Consider the following 15,585-nt stretch of genomic DNA (forward strand, 5'->3'; position numbering starts at 1 on the left):
TATGACTATCTGTCTGCCGGACAGAAACTCTGGGTGTGTGCTCGGTACAATGAGCGCCTCATTGTTTGTTCTTTTGAGGCCAAAGGCAGAGAGGTTGGTGGATGAGGCCTTCAGAGACATGATAGTGATATCCCACTCCCAGGGTTGACACTTCCTCCACTGTCATGGTGAATGAGACTGGAAACCCAGTCAGATGAGCGGGGTGCAAATAATAAAATTGTATTATATTTCAGGGAAGGAGGGAATCTAGTTCCAATATGGGATGAGGGTGAAAAAGTTTGATTGCCCAAATGGGGAAGGGGCAGAAATAGGCAGTGAAAATGACAGCAGTTTAAGGAGTCTGGAGTGCTGTAACTTAAAAACACACATATCAGAAATATTTGGAAAAAGACACAAGTGTATAGGTTTTATATGGTAATACTAGAAGCCTCTGAACTGAGATGGGAAAGTTTGAGTGCTTGGTTGTAAAGGAGGGCATGGATATAGTGGGCACAATGGAAACCTGGTGGAACGCAGAGAGCCGAAGTGACAGTGTAGTCTCTGGATATAACAGTTTAATTAATAGCAATTGGCAGCTAAATTTTCAATCCAAATATTAGTATAAAAACCAGGATCACAATAATTATCAAACAGCCATTAGAATCTAAGCTTAAAATAACAGGAAATATTCAGCTGAAGGTCATTTTAAACAGCCATTTCTTCACTAGCTTGAGGTCACTAGGGCATGAATGACCATGGTTAGCATTTCATTTCATTAGGAAGGGGTGTTGAAAAACCAGCCAAAGCTGAAAAGAGGCACCTCTCGACACTGATGCTACCTGCTTATCTAACAAGTGCCATATAATGGAGTACCAATGGAGTACCCTCTAAGCTATAAATCTGATTTTATCCAAAACTGGTTGTAACCCCAAGGGCAAAAAACTATATGGAGTATTTTAACATATTTATGGTTGTTCAGGTACAATAAAAGAGCATAGTTTTAAATAAGTATTAAATCTAGCAACCTGTAGTTGAGTTTAAATATGCATTTAAAGTTTACACTTTAAATTTCAAATTGAGACCAGTAGGAAATTTCCCTTGAAATTTAAACAAATTTAATGTTATGAATTCTCCATTTCCAATTAAATGCAGTTGGTGCTTTCTGTATATTGTGCTTGTAACGAGCATTGGTCTTTGCACATTTTTTTTTTACCGTGTCTGATTATTGTGTTTTATTATAGGAATCATTGATTATTTGTATAATTTTCATTTAGATCAATATACAGTATTGATGGCTGCATGTACGGCACATACTTCAGAAGAGCAGATTTTAAAGTGTGTAGAACTGCTTCTCTCAAGAAATGCTAACCCTAATGCTGCTTGTAGGTAAGCAAACAACATTATCTCCAAATTTCTGACTTATAGTCATTTTTAATTGAACTTGTTCTGTCATGTTTACTACCAATAGATAACTTTTGAGTAGGTCTTTGGCCTTCACTCTCTGATATATACTACCAATGTTTCTGTTTGCTGACAGTGCCTTATATGGGTACTGTTTTCTCCTAAACCTTTTGTCCTCTTCTGAAATAGCCCTCCAAATGGTTTTGTAATATTTGTTTACCATGTGCATTGAGAAACTTGATAAAAGATTTGAACTTACTTCGTTGTATTGGCTAAACTTTGCGGTTGATCCAGTAAGCAAACTAATTTTTCAGCATGCAGTGTTTTGCTGCAGAAGAACAGGTTTGATTGAGGACTAGAAGCTCAATGCATTTTGAATGTTACATCCACTTACAATGTTCGTTGTGTGGGAGATACTTCTTTCAGAGCTGCTGCTTTCTAGTTTCTCAAATACTATAAAAACACTATCTTGTAAAATTTTCCACTCCTCGTGAAAAGTAAACTATTTTCCTAAGCTAAATAGCTATAACATTGGCAGTGACAATATCTTAGACCTGAAGAGTGAACATTTTCTGTAACTGTTCCATTAAAGCAGAAATAGCCCTCCAGGTGTTGTTGTACCAAAACTCCCCTCATCCTTGACCGCTGGACATGCTGGCTGATGGGGATTGGAGTCCAGCAACATCTGGAGAGCCACCCCTGTTTTAAAGCCTTCCATGACTCACCACTGTATTTTAAAAAGCATCTTACATTTACTATATTAACTTCCACTAGTTTTCAGCCATCTTGGAGACTGTTGTCAGGCAAGATATAAATATTAGCGTATTTGTTTGCTATGGAAATCTCCCATCTGTTCAGAGCTTATCTCTTGCTGGACACAACCAATTCGCTAGAAAGTCCACTAACATTACGAGACTTCAGAATTGCTCTAACCTTCCTGCCCACGTGTACACATATACTGTCATTTGCAGTGAATCAGAAGTGAGGAAGGTGGAGAGACAATTTGTTCACTTCCAATTTATAAATATTTCCCTGCCTACTTTCATGACAGTAATACCTCCTTATCACAGCTTACCAGGCAATTGACCAGTTCCTGGTGTTGACAAGCCCTCATTCACACTGACCCACATTGGTACAATGGTACCTTGGGTTACAAACGTTTCAGGTTACAAACGCTGCAGGTTACAGACTCCGCTAACCTGGAAGTAGTACCTTGGGTTAAGAACTTTACTTCAGGATGAGAACAGAAATCGTGCGGCAGCAGCGGGAGGCCCCATTAGCTAAAGTGGCACCTCAGTTTAAGAACAGTTTCAGGTTAAGAACGGACCTCTGGAACGAATTAAGTTCTTAACCAGAGGTACCACTGTAGTTGATTATCTGTAACACTGTTTTATTATCTACCCACTACTGAGGAGAACTTTACACAATCAGAAATCCAGGGGAGCAAAGGAATGGTAAAATTCTTTCTACTCTGGATGGACAGTACAGGGGACCATGTGGTTATGTGCTTACTGTAGTAAACAGTTACCTTTTGTTAAATGCTCTTTGTTCGCCCCAATCCCACAAACCACAGAGGCTTATTCTGTTGGCTGTTCAGTGGCTTTTGTGCAGAGATAGATTTCCTTTGGGAAAAAGTACCCCAGCCCACTGAGATCTTTGATGCCCACCCCTCACCACCTGGACTCCACACAATACTCATTGAACATATTTCCCTAATATTAGCATTGCCAGACCTCTCCAAGAGCCAGTGTGGTATAGTGGTTAGGAGCGGTAGCCTCGTAGTCTGGGGAACCGGGTTCGTGTCTCCGCTCCTCCACATGCAGCTGCTGGGTGACCTTGGGCCAGTCACACTTCTTTGAAGTCTCTCAGTCTCACTCACCTCACAGAGTGTTTGTTGTGGGGGAGGAAGGGAAAGGAGAATGTTAGCCACTTTGAGACTCCTTAAAGGGAGTGAAAGGCGGGATATCAAATCCAAACCCTTCTTCTTCTTCTTCTTTTTGTTGCTGGTAATATTCTCTGTAAGCAGTAGGTTTGGTAACCTGTCATGGACGGTTTGGGTATCGAGGCCTAACTTGCCTTCCCTCCGTTGTTGTCTCCTCTTTGAACTTGAGGAGCATGCACTCAGAGTCTCTGTCTTCATTTCCCCCCGAAAGAGCCTCAAGTAGTGGCTGTTTTACTTAGGGCATCTTTGGCATTGTAGATACTGTATTGATTCGAATATAAACTTTTTTTCCAAATTCTGACCATAAAAAGTTAAAGTGCGGCTTAAATTCATGATCTGACAAAAAGGGGCTTTTACGATATCGCTCCCGTCCCGCCCACAGCTCCCACAGCCTCCCCCAAAGCTGGGTAGGAAAGAACGTGGGGGAGGGGGAAGACCGCCGGCACCATGGCATGGTTTCCCCTCAGCCCGTGATGCTGCCAGGAATGCAGGGAAACAGCCGCTGCCCACAGCTTCCCCGCTCTTCCCCCTTCGGCCGGGAAAGGGAGGAAGCAGGGAAGGGGGAAGGCTCCCCTCCCCCGCCCAATATGCAGCCAGGAGCACAAGACAAACACACTAGGAGCATGGGAAAGCAGTGCTTGCCCCGCGCATAGTCCTCCGTCCTCTCCCCCAAGGCCAGGAAGGGGGAAGCCATCAGCAATGCAGCCCCCCCCCGCCCAGAATGCAGCTGGGGTTGCGGGCAAACTGCCAGGAGTGTGGGGATGCGACGCCCGCCCTGCATGCAGTCCCTAGTCCTCTCTCCCCAGGTTGGGAAGGGGGAAAACCACTAGCAACGCTGCATGGCTCCCCCTGCCCAGCATGCAGCCAGGAGCGTGGAGAAGCGGCGCCCGTCCTACCCAAGGGTCCTCTTTAGTACCCGTAGCATTTTCTTCTACATTTGCCATTTACGGGTATTATTGCCTGCGGAATTTTAAGGGAGTGTCTTCGGGTATTGTCTCCCCCCCCCCTTGAATTTTAAAGGTGTGGCTTATTTGCGGGTGCGGCTTATATTCGGGCCAATATGGTAGCTTTTGTCTGGCCTTAGCACCATTTCTCATTGCTCAGGTGCACCATCCAAGATGCATCTGGGGAGCCCCAAAGTGTGCTCCACCCTTTCCAGCTTCACTCCCATGACCAGAAAACAGGCATTGTTCGGTCCCTGCTCCTGCCAACCTAGCAGTACTCTGTATTTTCAGTGCAAATTTCAAGTAAATGGGTAATGGGGACAGTGTATGGCTTTTTGTTGTTGTTGATAGCTTGGTTAATGTTTGAGATTTTTATCTAGTTACTTAACACATTAAAATTTAACAGAATATATTTATGGTTGCTGATAGTATCATGCCAGCTCTACTGTGTTATTTCAGTGGCCTTGGTTTTATTATATGATACTTAACTTTGTTTAATGACACATCTAACTACATCTATATAGCCTGGGAAAAGTGTTGCATTTATCTTTTAGGTAATAAATCCTACTATCAATGACACCAAAGCAGAGATACAGAACAGTTATCATAGTATATGTCTTTAATCTGCTCCCTAGAAGAAAAATATCAGCCATAAGTTTGAAGGGTTTAAACAATACTACATGTATTTAATCTTGTACCTTTTTGGAGTTCCTTATTCATGAGACGTAACCTCTGGAATCAATTTAATACATAAATTCTTAAATCCATTTACCTGACAGTAAGAGCTGTTCGACAGTGGAATTTGCTGCCAAGGAGTGTGGTGGAGTCTCCTTCTTTGGAGGTCTTTAAGCAGAGGCTTGACAACCATATGTCAGGAGTGCTCTGATGGTGTTTCCTGCTTGGCAGGGGGTTGGACTCGATGGCCCTTGTGGTCTCTTCCAACTCTATGATTCTATTCTATGATTCTACATAAATGTCATGTGGGAGAGAATTCTAATGTGTTCTCCCTCCCTATTGAACTTGAGTCAACCCATATTACTCAAGAGTCAACCCCCCTTTTAGAGGGTGACTAATTGCAGAATTAGTCCCCACCTGGCAAATAGAAGGGGAACTAATTGAGGCAGTGAGAGATTTTACTTTCTTGGGCTCCATGATCACTGCAGATGGTGACAGCAGTCACGAAATTAAAAGACGCTCGCTTCTTGGGAGAAAAGCAGTGACAAACCTAGATAGCATCTTAAAAAGCAGAGACATATAACCTGGGAAAAGTGCATATACCTTGCCGACAAAGATCCGTATAGTTAAAGCCATGGTTTTCCCAGTAGTGATGTATGGAAGTGAGAGCTGGACCATAAAGAAGGCTGATCGCCGAAGAAGTGATGCTTTTGAATTATGGTGTTGGAGGAGACTCTTGAGAGTCCCATGGACTGCAAGAAGATCAAACCTATCCATTCTTCATGAAATCAGTCCTGAGTGCTCACTGGAAGGACAGTGAGGCTCCAATACTTTGGCCACCCCATGAGAAGAGAAGATTCCCTGGGAAAGACCCTGATGTTGGGAAAGATGGAAGGCACAAGGAGAAGGGGACGACAGAGGATGAGATGGTTGGACAGTGTTCTCGAAGCTACGAACATGAGTTTGACCAAGCTGCGGGAGGCAGTGGAAGACAGGAGTGCCTGGCGTGCTCTGGTCCATGGGGTCACGAAGAGTCGGACACGATTAAACAACAAATTGCAAAATAAAAATGCTTTGCAGACAGATTCTGCAAGGATCCTCATTGGCTAATGCCACACCCTGATTGGGCCCCCAATATTGTTTCCTTAATGCTTAACTTAGATGCTCATCAGACTCAGCCTTCATAAAGCTACATTACAGCATCTGATAGGAGCCCTCCTTTATACGGTATAGTACTTTGAGTCAGAATGAATTCATAGAGACCAGGCAGAGCACAGCACATATCTGAGTGGCAGTACTATAAAACAATGGCTATTGATATCATTGAAACTTGGTACATTATTTGCAGGGATCTCTTGTGCCATCTTAGTTCTTTTGAGTTCGCAAAGGAAACATTTCTTTTTGTGTTGTTTCCATTGCTTTATTGATAATGCTGAATTCTTATCACTGGAGCTGAGCCAATAACACTTAACTGTTGGAACCTTTGGGCTTAGTATTGAACTTGAAGTGTGTTAATCCTCTTGGGTTATAGGTTACAAGTTCTCCAAAATGGGAGCTCCCTTTCTTCTTCGCTTTCAGATCGTGCATCTACTTCACATGCAAAAGCAATTCAAAGAGAAAAGGCAGGCAGACAGACAGACAAACTACAAAGTATGTGGTATAGTGATATTTGGCTTGTTGTCTTGATTGAGCCTAAAAGAAATTCTTGTGAGTTTGTTTGCAGTTAAGTGTCAATTAAATATTTTCCTTTAAATTGCTGCTTTATAACTTTGAAAGCTGTTCTACTGTACAGTTTTTTTTACCTTTCTTGAACATACAGTAAATGGGGTCTGCACTGAGAGACATCCCAGGCATAATACTTGATGACTTCAAAGTTGAAAAGAAGAGGTTTCTCTTTTGTCAACCTGGAAATCATCTGTGATGAGATAAATTTTACCTAGCAGTAAAACATTTATCATAGATGTGTAAATTCTGTTGTAATAACAATAGACATTTAATACATTACCTTCATTCCTGAAGACCCCTAATCAATCCATGAATAGCTACCTAAATTTGAGATTGAAACCTTGTCACTCATAACTTTTTTTCTTACTTTTTAAGATCAGTGACCCAGTTAGTATGTAAAAATAAGCCAAACCACGGCTAAGTATGAACACACAAGTGTGCAGGTTCTCCCAACAAAAAGTGTGACTGCTTCATTCCTCCCCTAGTCTTGCTTCTGGCACGCTACCCAGAGCTAAGCCATGGATTGGTGTATTGCTACATATGAACCCAGACAAACCACAATCAATAAGCCAAGAACAAAATAGTTCATGATTTGTCTGGAGCAAGAAAATCACAAACCCTGGTTCAGATGTAATGCAGAAGCCAAACCATGTGTATGTCAATTTGCAAGTCACCCAGGAAACTCTCATTAAAGTTCAAACAAAACAGGGAAGTCAGTGGAACCTACTCACAAACTTGAGTTGGATTGTCTTTAAAAGGAGGCCCATGAAATTTGTGAGTAGACTTGAATGGGACCTCCCTGCTCCATTTGGTTTGTGTGTCTTCCAGGTGAAGTGCAAACTAACTTATTACAAACTTCCATTTGTAATAGTTACCTGGTTGCCAGACTGAAAAGTCCTGTAGTAATCTACTAAATTACTTAGGTTCAGGAATACATTTTAGAAATCGTCCCAAATGTGAAAAATGAAAAGTTGCAAAACATTCTGCAAAATTTGCTATCATACTTGTCTAGCATCTGTTGCCATCTTGTGGTGGAACTGTTCACTCTCTACAGAAGGAAAATATTCTGAGGGTAAAAAATGCACCCCTCCCCAGTGCTTGACCTAAATCTGCTTGCCTTTGGAGGCCATTGTCCCTTACCAGTGTTCGTTGGATACATGGATGGTTGTGTTCCATCTTTCTTGATATTCTAGTTAATATTTGAAAGCTCATAGTTTGCATTGGTTTTCTTTGTACACAGTTCCTTTGAGTCGCTTCAAGATTCTCTTCCTCTGACTATGGTACCAGCAAGTGATACAATGCCTTATCAGATGACGTTTTATACTATCTTCAAGTAGACTAGTATTACATCCCACTGTTGGGATGGTGAGTCATTCCTATGCGTAACAGTTCCTATTGTTTATTGTTCAGCTTCATTTTATTGTTAGTAGCTGACGTCTCAAGTATATTGCAGCAGCTTAAAAGGCTTACTAAGAGCATAAAACCTGCTGGATCAGACTAAAGGTTTTATCAGTACATAACATCCTGTTTTCTTTAGTGGTTAGCCACATTAGCCATATTTATGGGAAACCTATTTTTCATGACTTGGCTAATCTTATTTTAAAGCAATTTAACCCTGTGTCCCTCTCTACATCATATGGCAGTGAATTCCATAAGGTGATTATATACTTGCATGAAAATGTACTTTGTATACTGAATGTACAAATCTGCCTTAGACTAAGTCAGACAACTCACTCTCCCACCTAGCTCTGTATTTACTAATGTACAGGCACCTTCCCATCTGTGCACTATCAACGTATGTGCGGCCTCTGACACGTGCAGCGTTTTTGACAAAGAAAAGCATAAGCAATAGCACACCTTGTATGCCAAATCCATGCGATCTCTAATATTGAGAAAGGTTTCACATAATATAGTACAGCGGAATGTTCAACATACGACCACAAATGTGTTGGTACTCCAAAATCAAATAGGGATCATTTTGGGTTGAGATCATGCCACAGCATTATTGGAATTGTTGATATCTAAAAAAAGATCATCAATACCAACTTGGTAGCTACCTATGGGGTTACTGCATAGACAAAAGATCAAGGAAAAACTACAGTCTGAAAATTATTGTTTGTTTAATACAAATGCCACTCCTGAGGGCATTGTAGGAAGGAAGCTGTCATTTAAAACATCAATGTTGTTCAGTCATTCAGTCGTGTCCGACTCTTCGTGACCCCATGGACCAGAGCACGCCAGGCACTCCTGTCTTCCACTGCCTCCCGCAGTTTGGCCAAGCTCATGCTGGTAGCTTCGCGAACACTATCCAACCATCTCGTCCTCTGTCGTCCCCTTCTCCTTGTGCCCTCCATCTTTCCCAACATCAGGGTCTTTTCCAGGGAGTCTTCTCTTCTCATGAGGCCAAAGTATTGGAGCCTCAGCTTCAGGATCTGTCCTTCCAGTGAGCACTCAGGGCTGATTTCCTTCAGAATGGACAGGTTTGATCTTCTTGCAGTCCATGGGACTCTCAAGAGTCTCCTCCAGCACCATAATTCAAAAGCATCAGTTCTTTGGTGATCAGCCTTCTTTATGTTCCAGCTCTCACTTCCATACATCAATTCCAAAACATCAATAGGGGTGAGGTAAAACAAAACTGAATCAGGAAGTGGTCGTGTTGGATTGATAACCTAAAAACGTAAGAAGCCCACAAGTGTATAAAGATTTGTTACATAAGTAGGTACCAAGCATTAGATTTAGAATAAATCTGCACTGCTATGTCCTGAACAAGTAGAGTGTATCATGAGTTTGGAAATAAGTTTTCTAGGCTTATGGCTAGAAAAGCGAGCGTAATCAAGTGGCTAGAATAGTAGATGACAAAGGTGGGATTCATTATGACTCAATCTCCAATGACTGCTCCTTTGTCTCCATCCTACATTGTTTCATGTTTCAGACTTCATGATAGATCACTAAATCACAATGTTTAGCTGGTGATATATCACGATGCTGAGAACCAGATATCACCCAGTCCTAGAGTTGGTGCAATGCTTTCCTGCTTTCCTAAGGTAAATAATATTGGGGAAGTGACATTAATATTGAGACTTGTTTTGTACTTTGGGAAACTGGTGGTGACTGGAGTGAATTAGGGATGGGGTACTGGATCTAGCTGTTCACCCATGCTCAGCAGGTCATTTTGACAAGCGAGTTGAAACTATGTCCCATTTCGCCCCCCCCCCCCTTTTGTAGCTATCTAGGTGATTCACTTTTCCTTTGTAATTAGAAAGGAAGCTCCAAGCCCAGCCAAGTGGTTACTGTTGATCAGTACTGACATCGGGCTCTGGTTTTGCAGGGGTTGGCTGTACTTGGTTAGCGCCTATCAGGTGACAGACAGTACCTTCAAGCCCCACATTCTGCTGAACTTGGCTGTGCTACAGAATCCCCTGGGAAACTGATACCAACTGATTGGTGGTGACAGCAAGCCTCTCTTGCCAGGGCACAATCCAAAATACAGCTTAAGGCTCATAATTATACCTTAGCAGTGATGCGTCTCGCATAGGCCATCAGGTGTGGGGCATGTGGGAAAGGTTTTGGGGAAACAACTTTGTGGACGAAATTGGGACCTTCTCTGGACCTGATTTAGCCTGTGAACCGAAGGTCCACCATACTTGGGCTAGACAATTTTTAAGTGCCTTGTAATATGTGTGGTGATGTGGATTTAGTGGAGATTTTTGAACTGGAAAATTTTGCAGAACATTCTCTTGTGCTGTGTTCTTAAGTTGCTCTTGAGAGTCATCTCATTTATCATATTCATCTTCCTTCTATTTAGTTAACAAAGATAAAATTTTGAAATGGCCAAACTTTCATAATGCATCATTTGAAATGACAACCCATGCATTCATTGTTAATGAACTTAGGAAATGGACATTTTCTCATAGCATTTGTGCATTTCAAATGTACTTGAGGGTACATTGGATCTTGGATCCAACCAAGAGCCAAACTTACATTGGTGTAATCCTATTTATTTTTAACAATGAGGTGATATCATTGTAACTGATGAGGTGTCATTTTGGATTCTTAGAACAAATGATATTGTTCAACTATTTGCTCTTCTGTGGATAAGCTCTTTCTTTTTCTATGGTACATGTTTTGATAAATCAAGAATAGGATTGTGACCTTTTCCCCATTTTCTCTTATAAATGTTACCTGGGAATGAAGACTTGAGCAAGTCCATTTGCTAGCATTTTTGAAAGAAGTGCAGCCTTTCATCATGTGTTTTATGGGTCCCTCTAGTGGTTTGTAAGATGGTTAACAAGCCATGCTGTGGTTTTTTTATATGTAATTCCATGAAAATGTTAATCTACAGACCCATTTTTCATTGTCATATACAGTTAACCTATTTTATATTATTTTAAATATAATTTGCCATAATTTCATTATCTCAACCTGAAGCTACTTTAACCTGATGTATGATGGTAAATACTTTAACGCTCAACCTGAAGCTACTTTAACCTGAGGTATGATGGTAAATATAAATAAATAAACCTAGCCAGATGGACGGGGTATAAATAATTTATTATTATTATTAGCCATTTCTTTGGCTGCTGTTTGGTCGCAGCCTCCACGGAATGAATTTCTCTTTTAGCTTCCACGGGAAAGCCCAGCGAACATGTAAACCCAGCAGCCCCAATTAGGTTGCTGTCTTTATATGCTTACTGACCTGGGAGTTAAGCTCTGCTGAACTCAGGGCGGCTTACTCCCGAGTAGGAAAAACAGACTGGCAGGAGGCCCTGGTGTATCAAAAGTCAGTGCCTGCTCAGCCCCTCGCTTGCTTGCTCGCCAGGCCCTGGTGCCGCAGGCTTCCGATGACGCAAGAGCACTCCTCTCCTCCTCCCCCACCCCTGGCACAGAAACTACAGCCCTGCTGGGGCGACAGCACGGGTGCCCACAGAGAGGGCTCTAAGTGCCCTCTCTGGCACACGTGCCATAGCTTCACCAGCACTGAGCTAGAGGTTCCCCTCCCTTACTCTAGAGCCGTGGTTCCTAAAATGGGGCACATGCCCCACAGGGGGGCAATTTGATTTTTAAGGGGAGCAATTCGAGAATGAAATGACCTTTTGGACTTCCTCCATGTGAATAGGAGTTTGCTTTTTGAGTAATAAGAATTATATGTCATTTGGGGGCATCAGGATTTTAGAGGTGTCTAGGTGGGGCATGACCAAAACAAAAAAGGTTGGGAAGGACTGTTCTAGAGACACAAAAATTCCCCTCAGGTGCTGGTCTCTTGCCTCACCTAAGGGAACGGTATAACCATGTAACAGGATGAAGTGTAAATGACCTTTTAACAAAATTTAAAATGAGTACCACAAACACAGAAAATAATTTCCCTATGGGAAATGCGATTATTCTGAAATAAAATGCAGAAGCAGTAACAGCCCCTGAAAGTCAGTTGGCAACTTGGTTATTGTTGAGTTTGAGATTGAGAAGTTGAAAAGAAAATTTGTTGGTGATGCAATAAGATATTTATCAGTATGAAATCCTTTTCATAAAAAGGGCTTCTGTGACATTTGTCTTCCCTGCAAATGGTGATAAATGTTGGATTGAAAATATACAAATCATTAGAGTGTTGCTACAGTTAAGTGTAACTTGCTTTGAACTTTACAACTTCCTACGTGGACTTGATGCTAACCCGCAACTTGTGAATGCATAGTAAAGTGTTATGTGCACAGGGTTTTGTTTTGGTGGCATTTGTTTGTGGGTGTCTATCAATGAATTGTCACAATATACTTTGAAGATGTACTTTGATCGCAGGTCATTTGCCAGAAAACTTTTTCCCATTCAGTTTACAGTAAACATAACCATAAGTTTGACACTTGCCCATGAAACATTAGCTCTTTGTATATATTGCCGCAGGTGGATTTTTAAAACATTCATACTTTTAGAGAAAACGCTTATCCAAGTTACAGATAAATTCTTGAGGTTGCAAAACTGTTACATTAGTAACATATCTTAAAATGAAATAAAAAGAAAACATTTAAACTACCATTTGTATATTTTTTGATTACATTTGTAGGGAAGATCAAGCCGGTTAACACACAAATATTTTAATGTTAATTGGACTTACAACTAATATTAGCTGAAACACAAAATATTAGGTAAAGAAGCTTACAAATGTTACATTGGTCGCTATGGAATTACCCATAGGGTTTTCTTCAAGCAGGACAGCTATGCCAACCAGCACACTGTGTATACTTTAGCATGTGTTGAGGCATTTCAAATATTAACCCTTTGTCCTCTGCAAAGCCAAGAGTCTACAGTGAAATGCAACAAGCAAAGTTTGTTTCTCTGGTTGTGCTTTCAGCATTGTTTCCATTATTTGTTGTTTCAAGGCCTAATGTGTGGCAGTTCACCATTATTACTGAATAAGTTTTACTAAGGCTTTTGCACATGAGAAACATTATATGAAATATTAACAGAATAAATAGTGTTTGGATTAAGAACACAAAAGCTTAATGGATATTTAATGGATTTTTCCTTAGGAAGAAAATGACTCCATTAATGTATGCAGCCCGTGATGGCCATCCTCAAGTTGTAACTCTTCTTGCTGCTCATGGATCAGAAATAAATGCCCAGGATGAACGTGGTTACACAGTAAGTGAGCTTTATTCTAAGCAACAAGACGGACTTTACTTATTTCTGAAATGTGCTTAATCTTGCATCATTCACAGATTTTCTCCCCCCCCCTTTTTTTTTCATTTGCTTTTGGAGGAGAGAAGGAAAAATACTTTACTAAAATGAGGGGGTGCCCGTGACACAATCAGATTATTTCACATACATTAAAGTTTTTTCTCTTTTTTCAAATTATTTTTATTGAGATTTTCAGTTAAACAGAAAACAAACCAAAACAAACAATCAAAAACTAAAACACTCTTAACAATCATTCTTTGGTACCATGATCTTATTTACATTGCGTTGGATCACGCCTCGACTTCCTTTCTATCCCGTTGCGGTTTTCTTGGTATACTTCTACTCTTACAGTTTCTGTTCCAATTATGTACACGTCACAAGGTTTATGTTAAGTCTCCTGTAGTTTTTAAATTTCTGCAATTACTTTCAATATATGTCACAAATTTACTCCATTCTTCAATAAACTTTGTACCTTCTTGGTGTCTAATTTTATGTATCATTCTTGCTAATTCTGTGTATTCAAATAATTTTACTTGCCAATCCATAACCGTAGGGATCTCTGCTGATTTCCATTTTTGAGCTATCAATACCCTGGCCGCCACCGTCGCATATTGAAACAATCTCTGATCTTCCTTTTTAAGTTCGTCATCTATTATTCCTAACAAAAATGCCTCTGGTTTTTTTGAAAAAGTATATCTGAAATTTTTCTTTAATTCGTTATATATAAGCTCCCAAAAATTTTTCGCTTCCTCACAAACCCACCACATATGGTAAAGGTCCCCATCCTTCTTCTTACATTTCCAGCATGCTTTGTTTCCAATTTTATACATTTTCCCCAATTTTACCGGTGTGATGTATCATTGGTACATCATTTTCTCCAGGTTTTCCCTTAATGTGACGCATGCCATGAACTTCATTCCTTTATTCCATAGCCTCACCCACTTGTCGTACTCTGTTATATCCAAAATCAATTGCCCATTTTACCATCACCTCCTTTATCAACTCCTCTTTTGTATCCCATTCTAACAAAAAATTATACATCTTAGATAAGTTTGGTTTTTCCTTCTAGAATTTCTATCTGATATTTAGATTTTTTTTTCATTCATCCCCAATTTTTTATCTTCATTCCAAAGTGCATTTATCTGGTGATATTGTAGCCAACCTGTCAATCTATCTTTCAATTCCTCATAAGTTCTAATCTTCCAACCTTTTTCTGTTTTTACCAATAATTCTTTGTATGTTAACCTTTTCCCCTCCATGTTCAGTTTTTTTATTGTTAAAATATCTACCGGGGATAACCACCAGGGGGTGTTTCTTTCTAGAAGTTTTTTGTTTTTCTCCCAAACTTCGTACAGGGCTCCTCTAAAAATATGATTTGAAAAACCTTTGTGAACCTTTTCTTTGTTGAGCCACAAGTAAGCATGCCAGCCATATCTATTATTAAAGCCTTCTAAGTCAACAAGTCCGAATTTTCTAAAACAATCCACTCTTTAAGCCAACATAAACATGCAGCTTCATAGTATAATCTTAGATTTGGCACGGAAAACCCGCCTCTTTCTCTCCGGTCCGTAAGTAGTTGATATTTAATTCTCGGCCTCTTTCCCTGCCATATGAATTTTGAAAGAATTTTTTGCCATTCCTTAAATATCGAAGGCCCCCTGATTATCGGAATAGTCTGAAATAGGAACAACATTTTCGGGAGAATATTCATCTTGATTGCCGCCATTCTTCCAGCCAATGAAAGCTTTAACCTATTCCATATATCCAAATCCTTTTTAATCTCTTTCCATGTAGGTATATAATTATCACTGATTAAATTAATATTTTTCGATGTCAACAAGATACCTAGATACTTCACTTTTGTATGACTTTAATTCCATATTTTTGTTCTAATTGCTCTCTTATATTCCTATCCATATTTTTAACCAGCATTTTAGTCTTTATTTTGTTTAATTTGAAACCTGATAATTTGGCGAATTCCTCTAATTGTTCCAAAACCTTACCAATGCTTGTTTGTGGTTCTTCTAAGGATAACACCAAGTCATCTGCATATGCCTTCAACTTGTACTCCTTGATACCAATTTTAACCCCCCGTATCTCATCCTGTTTGCTATTACCTCTAACACCATTATGAATAGTAAAGGGGATAGAGGGCAGCCTTGTCTTGTTCCCTTCATAATATTAAATGAATCTGTCAGATTCATTTAAGTTTTTTCTCAGTTATGAAGAGTTCACGTGTAGCCAGGATCCAAAGAA

General features: G+C 40.3%; 1 protein-coding gene across 2 annotated transcripts in view; it reads left to right on the forward strand.

Annotated features, from left to right (window-relative positions):
• ASZ1 (ankyrin repeat, SAM and basic leucine zipper domain containing 1) overlaps positions 1-15,585 on the forward strand; it is a 47,667-nt gene that overhangs the window by 20,139 nt on the left and 11,943 nt on the right. For both annotated transcript variants that reach the window (XM_083399872.1, XM_083399871.1), the window contains exons 4-5: positions 1,254-1,365; positions 13,182-13,293. In XM_083399872.1, the coding sequence (XP_083255998.1) occupies positions 1,254-1,365; positions 13,182-13,293 (224 nt within the window). The remainder of the gene's footprint in view (positions 1-1,253; positions 1,366-13,181; positions 13,294-15,585) is intronic.

This window comes from Podarcis tiliguerta, assembly GCF_965153285.1.
Source record: "Podarcis tiliguerta genome assembly, chromosome: 10".
Classification (NCBI taxonomy): domain Eukaryota; kingdom Metazoa; phylum Chordata; class Lepidosauria; order Squamata; family Lacertidae; genus Podarcis; species Podarcis tiliguerta.